Raw genomic sequence first — 17,965 nt, forward strand, 5'->3', positions numbered from 1 at the left:
ACCCAGCAGCGAATGGGTACCCGGTAGATCAGATCGTTGTGTGATATGCAATGGTTTCATGGTAGTCCACAAACTGAGCATGCATTAAACGAGGCTTTAACCGTTTAGCTCCGAGCATTCGTTGATACGATGTTATGTTAATACGCATTTATTTGCGTAATGACGAGCATCAATAATACACACACGCGAATACCATATCTGACCACATAACACCAAGTATTCCTCCGTGGTCTAATGGTAGAGCGTCCGGAGAGTGGAAGGTCCGGAGTTCGATCCCCGACCGCGTCATACCAAATGACGTTAAAAAATGGTACTTGTTGTTACCCTGTCTAGCGCTCGGCATTAAGGGGCTAAAACAAGGACTGGTCGGCTCGGAGTCAGTGTACTGTGTCTGAGTGGGGTATTTATGTTGAACTGTGGCATGGTATCTCAGTGAGCTAGCACTATTAATCGGCATCAGTCCGGACTAGTACAAGCAGCCACACACACAAGTGCATGCACGTCGCTATATAAGTGCAATAATCTTGGCCCATTTCACATCACCTCACCTTTCAAAGCTGTCTGTGGTCTACGTACTCTTGTTAGAAGTAGCTATATGTTGTACAGTAACGTAATCTGACCTTCACTGTTGACCTGTTGGCGGAGGACCTAGCCTACAAACAATGTTTTATTAAGAACAATTGTGGAGACAACTTCTTCACTGCCTGGAGACTGCTGGAAAGCGGATCTGGATCATCATTTCCTAACGAAATCCCAGGAGATGAAGGAATACAATAAACACAGGATCGGACTAGGGTATAAATTGAAGCCTTCCCTTAGCCAAATAAATTGGATTTTTTTCAGATGCGCAAATCTGCCAATGTTGTATTAAGGATCCCCGCACCGTGAAATTAGCAAACATAATTAATTTTTGGGGGGTCTGGCTCTTTAAACATGTTAAATGGATTTCTTCTTATATTAGGAAGTCCGATTCAGGTTTGATGAGCAGTGGTGTTTTTCTTTTTGGAAACACGGTTTTGTTCAATGAGATCATGAATTAAGAGTTTATTTTAATAAAAGGATTTCTCAATTCTCAAATGTGGTTTGTATCGATTTCGTAGGCAGCAAGCGTACTGGTGATGGTTTTGGTTCGTTGTTGTATTCTCCTGGGTCCAGAGGTCGATTGACAGACATTTAGTCTCTGAAATGAACTATTTTACAGAAAAAAACCAGTTATTAAATTAATTATGAAATATAATAAAAAAAGAGCCTAGAGACTTTCTTCATTTTCAGATAGTGCAGTAATCATAGACTTGCATGGGCTGTATTGGATATATTTGTTTCAGGGTCTGTATGACAGACTACGAGGTAGAATAGGTCCTCGGTCCACCATGTGCATATTGTGGCAGAAAAGCTGACCAGTGTTCCGTGCTTGCCCCCTTAATTCCAAAGTTGTTTACCTATTCTGTGTCATCGTTCTCATACTAGAAGTCTATGGTTTGCCTGACCCGGAAACCACAGAATAGTGTGGTGTTTTTGTAGGTGAAATACCATGAAGCGGAGTAAACCAACATCAACTCCCTCACTCTAGGTTCCTAAAGTGTGTTGTGTTAGACTCTCTATACGGGTACGCAGCTGTCACAGATTTTCGAAATATCAACGATTCATAATCAAGCATGTCTGATCTCACACAGATGACGATTTATAAAATAAAACGGATCTAATGTAAGAAGGGCGATGGGGTAGCCTGGTTGTTAAAGCGTTTGCTCGTCACGCCGGAGACCCGGGCTCGATACGACACATGGGCGCAACGTGTTAGGCTCATTTCTGGTGTCCATCGCCGTGCTATTGCTGGAATATTGCTAAAGGAGGCGTAAAACCATACTCACTCATTTACTAATGTAATAAGGAAGGACAATTAAAAAGCAGTTCCACCCGTGCAGGTTCGGTAAACATTCCGATTTCTGGGATAGTATCCTGATTTGATGACGTCTATTAATTATCAGTATCAGTTCTCTTGAAACCAAGTGCCCCAATCATGCCACAACAACATCTCCAGCCAATTTCAAGGGAGGCATGTGTGGTTCCTACACCCCTAAACACTTGACCTTATCTCCTGGCAAAGGGGAAGACCTGTTCTGTGTATGAAATACCGTCGAGTTGAGCAAACAACATCAAGTGGCTTGACTTGAAATATGTTCTCACGGAAATATCACCGTGTCCTGCCCAGCATATTTTTCCTGTGAAAAGAATCTTTGTCATAGAGACCACTCCAAAGCACTCCAACTGTTTAAACTATGTCAGATAAAACCCGATTGCAGACCGTCTCTGCACGATATTTATGTTTTATCTTGGCGATACCACAGTGGTTGTACCGCAAGGAGATAGGTTTATAGCCTTGCTATTAAATTAAAACGTGATAAACCCGGTCCTCAGCTGTTTAATGAACCCCGGATAAAATTTTATTTGGTTAATAGAAATATGCATGGTTGAGATTATCCGATGCGTCAGTTTTGCAATTCTGAGAGAATTGATAAAGTTCGTGCTACACCGAGTACCTGGTGTTATGTGCATTGCTTACAACACGTGTACGACCAAAACAGTTTGAAGTTGTATGTGTGGTGTGATGCCAGATTTTTTTTTATGATCACCACTGCCACTGTGTCATTGCAATATCGCGGTAGTGCAAATATGATGTCTTTGTATATGTGTTTATGAAATGAAAGTCTATCTAACAAGGAAAGGTTTGAAATTCTCAGAACTGGTCTCTGGCTCTTCCGTCAACAGTTTCAGGTTCTTTCAACAGAACAAAAGCTTCTGTCAAACTAAGATATCCGTCTTGCCCCAATTAGCATTACTTCGCCTATGTTAAACATGAACAAATCACACCAAGGTATTGTTGTCCAACCTCGATGAAAGCCTCGGTGATACGTGCCACAACATTAGGATCCCTTGCCCGCCCCATAACGACCCATTGTTTCACAATTGAGACAGTCTGCGGATTATTACAAAAATGTTCACGGGTGGCTGCTGAATGTGGACTATTTCAACGCTTTAGGTAGCAAAGGCTGAAAAAAGACAAACCCCTATGTAACTGCTCTCAATGATTTCGGCAAATAAAACTGCTTTTTTGCAATCTATTCAATATTCTTCCGACCATTGTGTATGATTAATCATATTCTAGGCGTCAGTGTTGACATTTTATTTTACGGCTTGACCCTTAAATGCGGCCAGGTTTCCTGTCAAACGAAGCCAGACCTATCGACACATAGCCACATAGCCTGTGCCACGAATCTCTTGCTGTCAGTCAAGGCTGTGCTTACAAGGCATATTCTGCTGAAGGTCAGAAGGCTCACATTATGTGTCGTGCTCTTATACAATTAAGGATTGACACAAACGTAAATGGCCAAATAAAATCAAACAATGGCTAATGGTTTTACAACAGGACTATTAACTGTGTCCACAGAAAAGAACAAACAAAAGACAAATCATGTCAAACTGTATAATTGCCTGAGGGTTCAGTGATGTCCATGGGTCTACAATGGCCAGATGGGCCTTGTCAGAATGATTAGGCATCAGTTTCAATGACGGTCGGCATTTGGTCCGACCAACCAATTGTTTATTGTTCTAACTATACAAGTGTATGTTTGACCTGTATTTTGGGGGCAGTTTATGACACTAGCTGTAAACAGATAAAGGCGAGCCTTCGTCAAGCCAGACCCACCGGTATCATAAACTGCTGTCTCAACCAGACAAAATGAAAGTGAAGAGTGTCTATCGCAAAGCTTCCGGTAATAATTTCCCAAAGGGTAAACAAATAAAAGATTCCCCCTTTTCATATCGGACACACGGGGATTTGTATATGGTGGCCGGCACCGCATTGCATGGATACAGGTTCCCCGAGTAAACAGCAATCGCAGCCCTGTTTATGTTTCCACCCTCTATCTCTAGTCTTTGAAGAAAGCCATGTAATTTGCTGACAAGGAATTTGACAATTTGGACACTTCTATCTCCACATGCCTTATGTTATCTATAAATTTTATTATCGGCCTGCTAGATAAAAATGATTTTTGTAAATATTTACATATCGGTATTCCAACACAACCAAACATAGAGTGACACCGCATCAGAGAACGAGAAGACGCATAAAAGGATTAGACATTTCAGAAAAATAATCATATTCTTCCTGCCCGTTACAATATACATGCGTGCAATATATTGCTTAGGCCCCCGACTGTTTGAAAGGGTGAAGGTTAAGTTTTTTCAAATATGCCCCTGTGTTTATGTCTGTGTCTTACTCTTTCAGTTGGATAACCATTTCCTATCTATGACAGCTGAATGAACTGCGTGAACATAGCGCCTCTGTTATCACATTGCCGTGACATTGCACCTCTTATTAAGACTTATACCCCTTCCGCTGGAGAATAATTGAATACTGTATCGTCAACAAACAGGACCCGTTCTTGTTACCAATATCTTTCTCCCCCCGTCTCTGGCTTCCTGTTCATCTTAGCAACCAAATGCCACACGGTTCCCATGTTGCCACGCCCTGGGTGTAATTCGAGCCTGGTCTGTTCCTATGCCCAATCTGTGCCAATCACGATAGGAATTATTCACTGTCAAACGAGCATTAACAATAGCGGTTGTCAGAGTCTACCTCCCCGGTCCATCCCTTCAGACTCGTTAGTCAATATCAGACAGACATATTGGGAATATTTTACCCAAGGCTGAAAATGTAATTTGAGAATTCGATTATTTGGTTTATTATGTGGTATTAATTCTACAGGATCGGCAACATGTATTGACCAGAATGTGTACTATTCAAAACGGCAAGAAATCCAAGTCACTGTCTCGAAAATGTTAAACTTTTAAAATTATTAAATAATTAATGTTGGCTAGATGTTTAGAAGTTTATCTCATACATGTAATTTAAGCAATTGCAATGAAACAACTCAAAACTGTACAAATTGGATTTCGACAGACTGATAAATGAATATTTGTTACGCCGAAAGTATAACTATAAGCTATACGCTAAAAACCCTTTCCACACACATAAATCTCCGCCGTAGTCACGTTCAAATTTAATATTTTTGGTATTCAGTCACTTAAATAGTTCCACAATCCCTGTCTTTCTGTAGTAAGGTCAAACTCATGCAATCTGCAGTCATGCCTGTTTACTGCAATTACGGCAAGGAAACCCTACAATTCCGTCTTTTGTGCCAGGAACGATCACAAGTAAATGTCACGGAAGTCACATGCTGACGTGAAATCGATGGCGAACTTCATCAAATCTGACCACTCCAATATTATGACGCCTCTGGCTAAAATAACAGGAAAGAGGATTATGGTTTTGACAGCAGTAATGGACGGCTGATAGAGCCATGGGCCACATTCTGACCGGCGACTTGAAGTATTTCTCCTCAGCTCTGGAATTTCCCCAGTAGCGGCGAGATAGTTAGCCCTCTTGTCCTCTGCCCTTGTCTGTTTCCTATTACACATGTCTTACTCTCGTCATGTTTAACCTCGGGGTTATCAGAAGGATGCGGAGTTTGCCCCATGTTATCAGTGTTCCTGCGAACGCCACAAAACAACGTGTCATGAACTCTGAAAGGCTATTTCAATCCATCAAACTTTTCTTATCCCGTGTGTCATTTTGTTTGAAAAATCAGGATATGCGCTATCACAATCATTCGTTCATATGCATCTGGTAAGATTGAAATGACGTTTTAATAAAATGTATCATAATTTCGTTATATGAGTTTGATTTACCATGCGGACTTCGTGTATAGGTTTCTAGATATACATCTGTGGTTAAACAGACTGTCCTTTTCCGTTGACTAGATGATTACACACATGTGTCTTGCTCATGATCATTTCCATTGTGCTAGTAATTCCCCAGACTACAAGTACTCATTCCAGCATATTGTTCCTCTGATGGCGACTACCGACAAAGACATCCCTTGGCACTGTCTCGGGAAGACAACTTAGGAATAAAATCTCCATCTATCGTGGGATAAATGTCCGTTATTCTGAAAACTGACACCCGGACTTAACGGGATTTATCTATGTATCGTTTTCCAGATGCCTGTTTCCGAGGGTAAGCTTTGTTCTACTGTATGGGATGACGTTTGCATTTGTCAACTCATCCATCAAAGAGTAAGAGAACCGCGCTCCTGACTACAGCACTTGTTTGTGTCGGAGACTGATCTTATTCAGGCTGTATCTATTATCGGCTTAAATATATACCAAATAGTACATATTCTTCGGAAACGATGAATAAATGAATTTTCTTATTTTGGTCCATATGCATGATTACACCTTCAGAGAAATGTTTTTTTGTATCGCGCCGACAGATGCATCGTCGATTGACACATTGAGAGTAGACACGGTGTTGTCAAATAATTGGATTAATTCGAATAGAACACATCGCATATCTTCCGCCAAACTGAACTGAATATAGTTTGCCAGGCTGGACAGTTATGTCCGCAAGGTGGTATTGTCTTTCAGTCATATGTTCGTCCAATGCTTCAGTGCGTGTTACTGTAAATCTGAGGTATTGTTTTGGAACTGGGCTTGTGACGAACGATTTATCACTGTGTATTTAACTATTATTTAATGTACATATCATTTCGTTATATTTTCAATCTGTCAGAGTTAACCTTCTTTATGATTGTGGACCCATGTTTTACGTCTGGTGAGAGATGTGTACGTAACTCTGACGATTGTTATCTCATTATCTGCGGAAGAAGTGTTGTCTTTCGCGTCTGTTTTGGAACCCTGGTGGAAAACGTCGAAGATGAAAATCATTGGTAATGTCAGACGATGTGTCAATGTTTTTACATGATTGGATGATAATGGTTTTAGGTTATTCGGTCGTATGAAAGAACGCCCGTATGTTTTGTTATAAGACAATTGTAGATGGTAATATTCCCCATCATCCTCACACGTTTGACAGCAGTTTTGTGAGAGTCAGAACGAAATGTATTATCATACATATGCTGCTTCTGAGCATTTCCTCGTGTGTTGTGTTGTGTTGTGATGTGATGTGATGTGTTTCTCCTAGCCCCATTGCAGGATCGTCTCAACACTATATTCGCGTACAGGACCGGTACGGTTTAATTACAAGTTGTCGTATGTGGAACAGTACTCTTGCACTCCATGAGGGGTGGTTGAAATAGCCCAGAGGTTAAAGCGGTCGCTCGTCATGCCGAAGGCCCAGGTTTGATTCCCCACATGAGTAAAATGCGTGAAGCCCATGTCTAATGTGTCCCCTCTGTAATATTGCCTAAAACCATACTTCCCCAAGTGCTTAGTATTCTTCCCACCCTTGACACCCCGGACCTTCCGCTCTCCGGGCGGACGCTCTACCATTAGACCACGGAGGCGGCCTTCGCGTTAGACATAAAACAACACATACTTGTAAAATACTTATTACTGTTAATCTGAGACACGCACACTCGTTTTTTCTTTCCCTTTACCCGTCTTGTTTTAACCAGTATATGTGTCACCTGATCACCAACACGATGACAATGTCTCATCACTCAAGACGTATGTGTAGGAATGTCATTATTATTTTCATCAAATATCGGAGAAGATGATTCATGACTTTTATAACGTATGCGAATGGGTTATTTCAACGGATGTATAAAAGCAATCTCTTTTTGAGAGATCGGTCTTACAGTCCATTATTTACTTCATCACGAACGTTCAGTCAACTAACAACTATATTTCACATCTTCCAAACGTAGACATGAGAACACAAAATAAATACTGCCCTCAGTTGCCCGAAGGCAATTGATCTGTCGGTGTTAATTTCAACACTTTTTCTCAACCCTGCCTTCACCCCACGGCGATATTATCTAATGATGTGCCTAACGTCAACTCTGTCACATTAGATAGCCTGTAACTTTAAGGGGAAATTTGAGGTTTCCCAGTGCAACAACCTTTCGTCGTTTCATAGGAAATTAAAGACGCCATAAGCTCCTCGACTTGCCGGACGCTATCCTACTAAGTGGCAGAATATAATACTACATCTTACAGTCTTTCCTCGCGAAACATGTACCCAATTATCAGTTGCCTAAGGACGTTCGTTATACCTTGCGTTAGGTTTACGTCGTGAAATGAATTAGATATCTAAACCTTTCAGCAGTTTAGAAGGTGTCAGTTTAATATGGTTAGAGTGTTTATCTCAAAGATAACGTTAAAATGTATAATGTGCATCTCGTTTCAAATTGATACGACCCGTACGTGTTGTCTTACTAGTTAAATCGAGAGCCAGTGATGAATATGAAGGTAGAAGGGCTTCGTGAAATGTTTTGCACCAACTACCTCTCATGATAATTAGAACCGTAGCCTCCCACAGACACCTTAATTAAGCCCTGAGATAAGCACACCGCCTACGTCACGGTCAAGGCGGTCTGCTACTGGGCCACTACAGGGTTGTTGATTAGGCCCTAGCTTGTTTGTTGATACTGCGTGGTGTTATTATATGCACCGTTGCTGCCATAATCACCCACAGATAGATAGGTATTCCATCACAGCGTCATATGTCCCAGTTAACCCCTGCTAAAATCTAGTTATGATATCCTTGCTTAGCCATCTGATGAACGATTCAAAAGGTGTTTGTATTTTCAGCTGTTGAGGCATGATTTTGGAAGATGTGCTGACAGTTTGGGTGAATCAATGCATTAATGATGCATTGAACCTTATGTATGGACTAACATCTAGTCTCTGAAATGAACACGTCGTACAAAATTTTTTTTATCTATATATAATATAAAGGACCCCAGAGACTCTCTTCATGTTCGTGATACTGCAGTAATATAGACTTGTCAAACATTATAGACTTGCCTGGGCTGTGTTGGATATATTTGTATGAGGGTCTGTGCGACAGACTACCTCATCTACATCTGCTAACCTCCATCCCCGAGTCAGGAATTTGAGTTAGTGAGTGAGTTGGTGTGAAGCGCCCTTTAGTATTACATCTTCGCCACGGCCTGTCTGCGTCATGCGGAAGGACATTCCAGCGTGGATCACTCAGTAGATGCTCACCAAAAAAGCAATGACTATAACTGGGACGAATCTGGGACTCGAACCCAAGATCAATGGATGTTGGCATCTCTGTTGGAAGTTTTTGAGTTTTAGTGCCCGGGCCGCAGATGTGTCGTGTCATTCTCTCTCTGTTTTGCCTCTGTGATTGAACTCTGATCCTGAGACTATCATGACTATTTAACATGTGTAGACTTATGACTAAAGGTATTGGAACCTCCAAGTAGAAAGCCTTTTGCAAAATAAGACGACCAAATTAATCGCAACGGAATTGTCTCATTTAATGTAACAGTGTTTACACGCTCGTACGACCGCCGGGTAAAGTTGATGTAACTATAAACACGAGTCCGCATTGAATCAAATACACAGGGCGTCAGGTGACTAACTTGACTCTCTGTCAATAGCGTAATTTGCTGGTAACGTTCTAGTTGCCTTGCTGTAGCATTACTCCTTCTAAAGTCTCTCAATGTGATGTCAATGCCTGGCCCGTAATGGCTGGGAAGAGATCAGCACATACACACTTGAATTCCCCAGATTTGTGTGCATGGGTATTTGCTCTTAGTTGAATCATTCCGTCTGCTAGCCGGAGCAGGTGAGAAAACAGCCGCCTGCAACCTGTTGTGCGAGTCGAGCAGCGCCACCTATATGCATATCTATTGCCATGTGGCGAGCACAAGGCGGGGAGAGAATCAATTTTCGTATTTGCATGCTTATACAAAATTTCTATGAGGCCGTTTTTTTCGCGTGGCATTAGCACCAAGGACATATAAAGTGTGAAAACACACGATGATATCTCAGAACTTGCGCAGAATTAATGTCTAAATGACACAAGATTGTAAAGAGGTGTACGTGTGCGCTTACAGACGCTTAATAGTTGTTTAAGAGCGTTGGCAGGAATGTATTAATCCCCATGTCTGGTGCAGACCGCTTCCCTGGTCTAGTGAATAGTAAGAGCGTCTGCACGGAGACCGAAAGGTTATTGGTTCGATCCTCTGGCCGAGCCATACAAAAGACCTTAAAAACTGATAGTTGTTACCCTATTCGGCGCTCGGCATTAAAGGGATAAAACAAGGACTGGTCAGCTCGGAATCTGTATTATGTGTCTGAGTGAGGTCGCCTTGTTAAATGGTGGTATGATACAACATACAAGATGTTATGCGTGAACGTCCCATGTAGAAACAGTGACAATATTCTATGGTGTATATAAACAGATACATAATAAGTCAGGATAACAATACAAAGTACCAATCAAAAATATTATGTTGTGACCTAGGATCACCTATAATAAGAATTTCAGATTTATTTGAAGTTGTGTACATGATAGCAGATTATTTCTATGTTACCTGGTTCATTATTTGAAAAAAAGTGGACTAAATATTTCAGTAATGTTAAGGTTTCAAAATTATTATTTTTCAAGGAAAGGAAATTAAGGCGCCTTACATCAGCTACTGTTCTCCATCGTCTTAGACTGAGCAGTAATCACAGATACACAGATATTCCAAAGGTGTAGGTGGTAAGTGACATATCTGTGATCTAGCACTATAAAACCGACCTAAATCACGGTGCATTCATATAAGTTCAATAATCTGTAATGCAACCTTAAACCCCATTTCGCCTCATCTTGTCTGGTGCGATGAGAAACTCTCTTTCTGCTGTATTACATTTGATCATCCACACATTCATCACAGTCAGTATCAAGGTCAAGTAAGATCAGGTTCCAATGTTTAATTTTCATAGCTTTGGCTGAACCTAATGACCGACAGCACGATTACTTCGTCGAGAGTATGCATGATCGCTTCATCTGGTTTTAACATCCTACCAACACACGTGTATATATGTTGAAACACTTGCCATTCCTACCAACCGTCCTGTATATGTCAAACCGTGAGAACTGCCTACAACAACAATATGAACGAGCGCTCACGATGATATATCTCTCACGGAACACGCGAACCATGACTACACATTTCATATACCGACAATTGACAGTGACTCATGGGATATTTACCTGTGATCTGGGCTGTGTTTTCCCAACATATTGAATGCATGAGCTTTTAGAATAATTCAACGCTTGAGATAATGTGACAAGTCTACCGCTTGAGCTAGGGGAAAGATACAATTACCTACAGTCAAATGTTGTGCTGGAAAGTAGACATTTCGATCTGCCTGCTTCTTGTGAAGCAGTCACCCCGAACGCCTATATGTGTCGGCCTGTATATACATCTGTCATAGAACACGTGGTTCAGAATGTCGGGTGTCAGTGTATGTTGATGTATGTGTCAAAAGGTCGGATATCTTTCGGGATGGATGGAAATGAATAACTCTTTTTGTCAGTTCGACCTATTGAACATGATGGTCAGGTGAATTTGAGAGACACCTTTAAACAGTGAAATATTTGAATGTTTTGATAAAAGATACGGAGAAAGAACAGCGCCTTGTACATACGTATATACTTTTGTCTTTTTTAAGTTGTCGAGGTCATTTTGTGTGCGACGGTTGTTTTCTTACATTGATATGTATGTGTAGATTGGAAAAATAATATTGTATTGATAGTGATTCATAAAGACATTCCTGTGATGTTGGTGGAAATAGCTGTGTCGCTTATATTTGTGTACATTCCGAATTCAGACTGTCTGTCGTTTTATCTACATGACCCATGTCTGGTATTTGCAAGTTTACCTTCATCATGGTGTAAGCCACCTAGGCATACTTGAATATGTTCAGAAGTGGATTAATAAATCCCTTTGAAATTAATTCAGACCTATGAAATTCGTGACATTCAAAATGAGCTACACCGCAACTATGTCGCCGATGAATTGCACGTCACGTAGAAGTCAACATTCCTCGCAATCCTAACACGTCAAATGTAGATCTGAACGATGAGAGGTCTACTCACACAGGCGGTTGGAGTGAGTTGTGGAGGATATCTCGGCCCGGTCAAATTATTGTCTCTCAGACGGACCTCAAAGTTAAAATATCCGACAAATCCCAAGTATGTCTTTCCCGCAAGTTAGTTTCTAAAATTGAAGACATTCTCTGGACTTCTTTCTCTTATATATTGAAACACATATTAAAAAAATAATTAATATATTTTCATTTCAGAGACTGACTACAAATACCACCACTATTACAACACAAAAGCGCCAGAAAACATGTTCGTGATACCGGGCAACATGTGGTGTATTAATCCTGTTATATGACCTTACCCGATTGATAACCCAATAAACAAAGATATGTTTGCGCTTAATACTATCCCCCTGCGGTTGGGTAGCCTAGTGATTTAAGTGTTCGCTCATCACGCCGAAGTCCCAGTTTCGATTCCTCTTATGCTTACAATGTGTGATATTGATGGAAACTATATCCACTCACTCCCTCCTGCCTGAATTTTAAAAAATCTACCACTAAATGATGGCTTCACTTGTGACACAGTGCTTGATGTGACGAATGCAAATATGCATTGCTATACATATTTCCCAATAGCCGATAAAGTGCTTCAAGGTACCGCCACCCTCAAGTGCAAACGCAAGCAAGCTCTACAGCACCACCGCTCAAGGGCTTGGATGACACGGTCATATGAAGCCTCATATCTTGCTATCACTCACGTTATTCAACTTTAATGCTCCATCATCATGCGATCCCTAATGATCCTTGTACTGGTTGCGTATAGCATTACGTCTACGTCTACGACCGTTTCAAATAATTAATTCTGTCTGTTGAAAAATTCAGAGTATGAAGTAATGATATTTCACAGTCGCTAAGATTTCATGAAACTGATAGTCATGCGTACGGCTAATGCACGGCCTGTGGTAACATCAGATCCTCGGTCGGGGCTGGATAGGAATAAGACGCACCCCAAGGACAATAAATAGGAGGGCATGCCTTTATGGCTTCAATGGTTTGTGATATAACTGAGACATTCATAACTGTTGACTCATCCGTCAAGGTGGCGTTTTACAACCCCCAGCCTTGTTGGACGGGAAATACTCCTTGGCCATAATTAAATATAATATATTAACAGGACTGCAGTCGTTTATAATCTCTTTGCATCAATGGTTCATTTTAATTGAACGAAGTGCCATCCAAGTGATAGTTCTACACTTTCATTAGTTTCATAATTCGCTCCAGTGGTCTGTTAATGGTAATGAGGTTTAAGTAGGGTTCATCGGCTACGTATTTTGATAAAATTGTTTAAACCATGTCACCACAGATCTATCTATCTAATGACAATAAACTCTTGAATAAATCTATCTTTAGGCGATGTCGTAACAAAATATTATTGAAAATGACAGTTATTACCCCATTCTCCACCATCCCTGACAATGAACCTAAACACACGGTTTTTTAACCACATTCAGTCCAGATCGATGTACTTGGGTTTTCTCAAAGTCAATTTGTTGCCAGAAACACATGTCGTAAATGAACCTCGTGGGCAAAATGAATATGTCCCTCGTAAAGATTCTAATCATAAGAACATATAAACGTCACAAGTCATTGACTTATGTTGCTCTGCACAACGACTGTGAAATATATTTGATGGAAACCAATCTAAATTGTAAAAAATAGCCATCTGTATTCCATGCCTGAAAGACATTTTATGAAAAGAAAATTAGGAGAGAAATGTTTTGTGTCATAAAAGGATCCCAAAGACAATATGTTAGTCTAATAAAGATGTACATTGATATGACAGATGGATTCATTCTCAAATTCTAGAAAGAAAATGTTTCAACAGTATATTGTCATTCGTGGCATGTCGTCTGAGTTAATAGCAGGATAATATTTGAAGCATACTCACATGTTAGATTTTTGAGAGAAAAAAATCAGTGAAAAGGTATGGAGTGAATTAATGTTGAATTACGGCACAGTAAACGCTTTCCTAGCAACATCATGTTGTTTAACGCGCCGGTCTGTAAATAATCGAGTCTGGACCAGACAATGCAGTGATTGATATTATTAGCAACGATCAACGCAGTTTGGATACGATGACATGCATCAACCAAGTCGGCGAGCCTGACTACCCGATCCCGTTAGTCGCCTCTTACGACAAGCATGGGTTGCTGGGATTCTAACCCGTATCTTCACAGGTGTTGTATTGCAATGATACATGACCAATCAGATAGAAACAGTAAAGTGTTAAGTTTAGAAATTCTGGAAACACTGGTGAACATTTGTTCATTGACAAGCTTATCTGTCTGATTAGGTCTCCTCTCTGCAGGAACGCGATGTCGCCCATCACCCCATAGACAAGACCGCTGATCGTGTATTAGAATCCCACATATCCCCGATGATTTGCCTGATCTGTCAGTTCGATGTGTAAACGTTTTCCTTCGTCACCTCAAACTTTCCTTCCAGACTTTCTGGCAAGCCATAATATAACTGAAATCCAAATCGCAAGCTGAAATCGAATTTGGTACAGACCCAGGATATATACGTTTAAACGGGCTTAATTATAGCTGGAACACAAACACCATTGTATTTACCATATTTCACAACGTATAATACTCAAGTTCTTTCTGACTGCTATTTCTTCGATCCTGAAACACAAATTTTATTCATGTTTCTCGTTCTTCTTTTTCTTAGCTATGCGTAGTATGCAAAGGCCAATATCATTAAAATCAGATCTTGGTTCTCGATACCGGTAAACAAAGATTTGTTTATGGCGGTAGCGAGAACTAAGATCTGATTTTAATGAGACTGATGCAAAGGCTGGCTTGTTTGTAGATTTCTGGTTTATTTTCAAATTTTATACGTTCGTCTTTCACATGGAACATCCGTAAATATACGCGAACAGTGCACGTGTAAATGCATCGTCACACGCGTGTATCACGTCAACTTACGTCATAGCCTGGTATGAAAGACTGATTCCTTTCTGTAAACTGACAACAACAGTTGGTTTCTTTAGTCCTGCCTCAACATGAAGGCTACGTATTTAGAACACTTCGTTTGAAATATGATCTTCAAAGACGATAACCCCTTTCAAATGGGGTTGCGGAAAATCAGGTCTCAATGTGTTTCGAATCAGAATCATGTTATGTAATTTGAGCAAGATGTGTTACTTCGCCGTGTAAGACAAGTTGGACGAGAACATGCTTTGTGATCGGAGAGACGGAGAGACGGAGAGATAAGGGGTGGGCATATATAGGTTTCGGAGAGATAAGGGGTGGACATATAGAGGTTTCGGAGAGATAAGGGGTGGACATATATAGGTTTCGGAGAGATAAGGGGTGGACATATATAGGTTTCGGAGAGATAAGGGGTGGACATATAGAGGTTTCGGAGAGATAAGGGGTGGACATATATAGGTTTCGGAGAGATAAGGGGTGGACATATAGAGGTTTCGGAGAGATAAGGGGTGGACATATAGAGGTTTCGGAGAGATAAGGGGTGGACATATAGAGGTTTCGGAGAGATAAGGGGTGGACATATAGAGGTTTCGGAGAGATAAGGGGTGGACATATAGAGGTTTCGGAGAGATAAGGGGTGGACATATAGAGGTTTCGGAGAGATAAGGGGTGGACATATAGAGGTTTCGGAGAGATAAGGGGTGGGCATATAGAGGTTTATAGTGGATGGTGAGTGGAGATGGTTGTGAGGTCGGATTGGTTGGAAGAGGTGGGGTGAAGTAGGTGAGAGCTGTGGGGGTGAGGTGGGCTAGGAGATGTTGGGATAAGGTTTGTGGGAGTGTTTGGGGTTGAGTTAGTGAGAATGATTGTTGGGATGTGGTTGGGGTGGTTGTGGGTGAGGTGGGAGTTGTTGTGAGGATGAGGTGAGCGTTCACTGCAGGGTTAAGGGCGTGGAATAGATGTGGGGTGAAATATGGGTGTGGGATATGGTAAGAAAGGCTATGAGGGTGAGGTGAATGATGTTGTAGTGTTGGGATGAAATGGGTGTCATTGTGGAATGGTATGGGAGTTGTGGAGGTAGACTAACACATAATCTATGAAATATTTTATTACACAATACATTTCTCTCCTCTAATATTAAAACAAATAATTTACCTGATGCTGATTACTTGTGGAATAGAGTTAGAGTTGGCTTGATAGGCTTTTATATTAATCTAGATTGGATTTGTAATATGCATAGTTCCACAGTCATGGTGCACGACGATAGTGGAGGGTGGGTCGGTAAAGGTGGCCACCGGTATATATGTTGAAAGAATGTTACAGTAATTTTTGGAATCAGAATTAGTTGCGTTGTGTAGTACAAGCTATACCAGCATGCGGCCTACATTGCTGCTTGCTGGGAGTAAGGAAAACTAGCCGTCAGCTAAGGACGTTTCCCAGATTATCTTGTAGGCAGCCATGAAGTATTGCACAACCTCCCGAGTTACCCCAGGGAATAAACAAATCCACACCCATCAATTTGGCACAGTAACAAACCCAAAGATCTTATTTATGTTCACTTATGCCCCGAGGGCAGCCACAGAGAATTTCCGCCAATGTTACTTGTTCCCTGGCATCTGTCGTTTTTATAATTGAATGACCTGGCGCATCATCTCATCATGTCGACGTTTTGAAGTATGGCGTTATCTATCTGGAATGTTGACTTAGCGAGAAGCGGTTTTATTTGTTCTGCTTAGTGGCGGTTGGATGAATACGTGTTAAACACCTACAACAACTTTGGCTTTTAAAATGTTAATGTTTCAATGCCACCCCGTCGTCAACAAATATCTTCTCTCAAACTGTTGGTGGCCCTAGGATAGTGGTTAGATCATCTTGTCACAGAGCTGTCTGATTCACGTCATGGTGTGTGATATCCATTTATGGTGTCCCTGGCGTGAAATTACTGGAGAAATGATGTGAGCTAGCTCACTCACTCACTCACAAACAAAAACAACAACAGTGAAACGAACAACAATGTGTCATAAACGGTGAACCCCCAAAATTGCGGACTCATGAATATTGTGGAATGATCATGAATAACATCGGTCCAGATCAACTAATCATGTATACATAATAATGTCCAATTGATTATCGACAGTCTTGCGGAGAGTTTCTTGAATACGGTTTCATAGTTTCCCTCTACCTTATCACGAATAATAGGTCTCCAACAACCCATACTTGCCGAAAAAGTCGACCCTGCTTGTCGTAAGAGGCGACTAACGGGATAGGGTTGTCAGGCTCGCTGACTTGTTTGATGCATGTCATCGTATCCCGATTGCGTGGATCGATGCTCATGATGTCAATCACTGGATTGTCTGGATTATATACAGACGGTCGTCATATAGCTGGAATATTGCTGCGTGCGGCGTTAAATAACAAAACAACCAACCAAACAACAACAACTCCGAATAGCGAATAAGATGAACTATTGTTGGTATTTCAGGAGACTCCGGGTACGACCGGGTCCGTCCCTTGTCCTACACAGACGCAGATCTCATCATGGTGTGTTTCTCCGTCGCAGACCCAGAGTCCATGGAGAATGTCGTGTCAAAGGTGAGTTCAGCATTGCCTATAATAGTTGCTATATCAATGAAACATTGCCAAGTCGACAAATGAAATTGGAATTGGATTCCGAATCAAAATATGTTTCAGTTCCCATGCTTGACCCATGAAGATCCAGGTTAAAATAGATCTCCAGCGACCCATGGTTGCCGTAACAGGCGACAATGCTTGTCGTGTGAGCTGGCGTTGCCTGTGGGTCAGTGGCTGGCTCTGTAACATGGCTGATGGCATGATGTATACACTTGATAAAGTCCAATTAATAAATTCTATCCATTACTAGATGACCCGTGATGATCCGGGGTAGAATAAGACTTCAGCAACCCATGTTTGCCGTAAAAAGCGACTTAGCTTGTCGTAAGAAGCGACTAACGGGATCGGGTGGTCAGGCTCATGATGTCAATCACTGGATTGTCTGGTCCAGACTCGTTTATTTACAGACCGCCGTCACACAGCTGGCATATTCCTGAGTGCGGCGTTAAACAACAAACAAACATTCC

General features: G+C 41.2%; 1 protein-coding gene across 1 annotated transcript in view; it reads left to right on the plus strand.

Annotated features, from left to right (window-relative positions):
- Positions 1-17,965, plus strand: part of LOC139470347 (rho-related GTP-binding protein RhoN-like) — a 43,242-nt gene that overhangs the window by 23,171 nt on the left and 2,106 nt on the right. The window contains exon 3 of the mRNA XM_071252724.1: positions 17,350-17,459. Within this exon, the coding sequence (XP_071108825.1) occupies positions 17,350-17,459 (110 nt within the window). The remainder of the gene's footprint in view (positions 1-17,349; positions 17,460-17,965) is intronic.

This window comes from Haliotis cracherodii, unplaced genomic scaffold, assembly GCF_022045235.1.
Source record: "Haliotis cracherodii isolate W230 unplaced genomic scaffold, xgHalCrac1.p SCAF_20, whole genome shotgun sequence".
NCBI lineage: Eukaryota > Metazoa > Mollusca > Gastropoda > Lepetellida > Haliotidae > Haliotis > Haliotis cracherodii.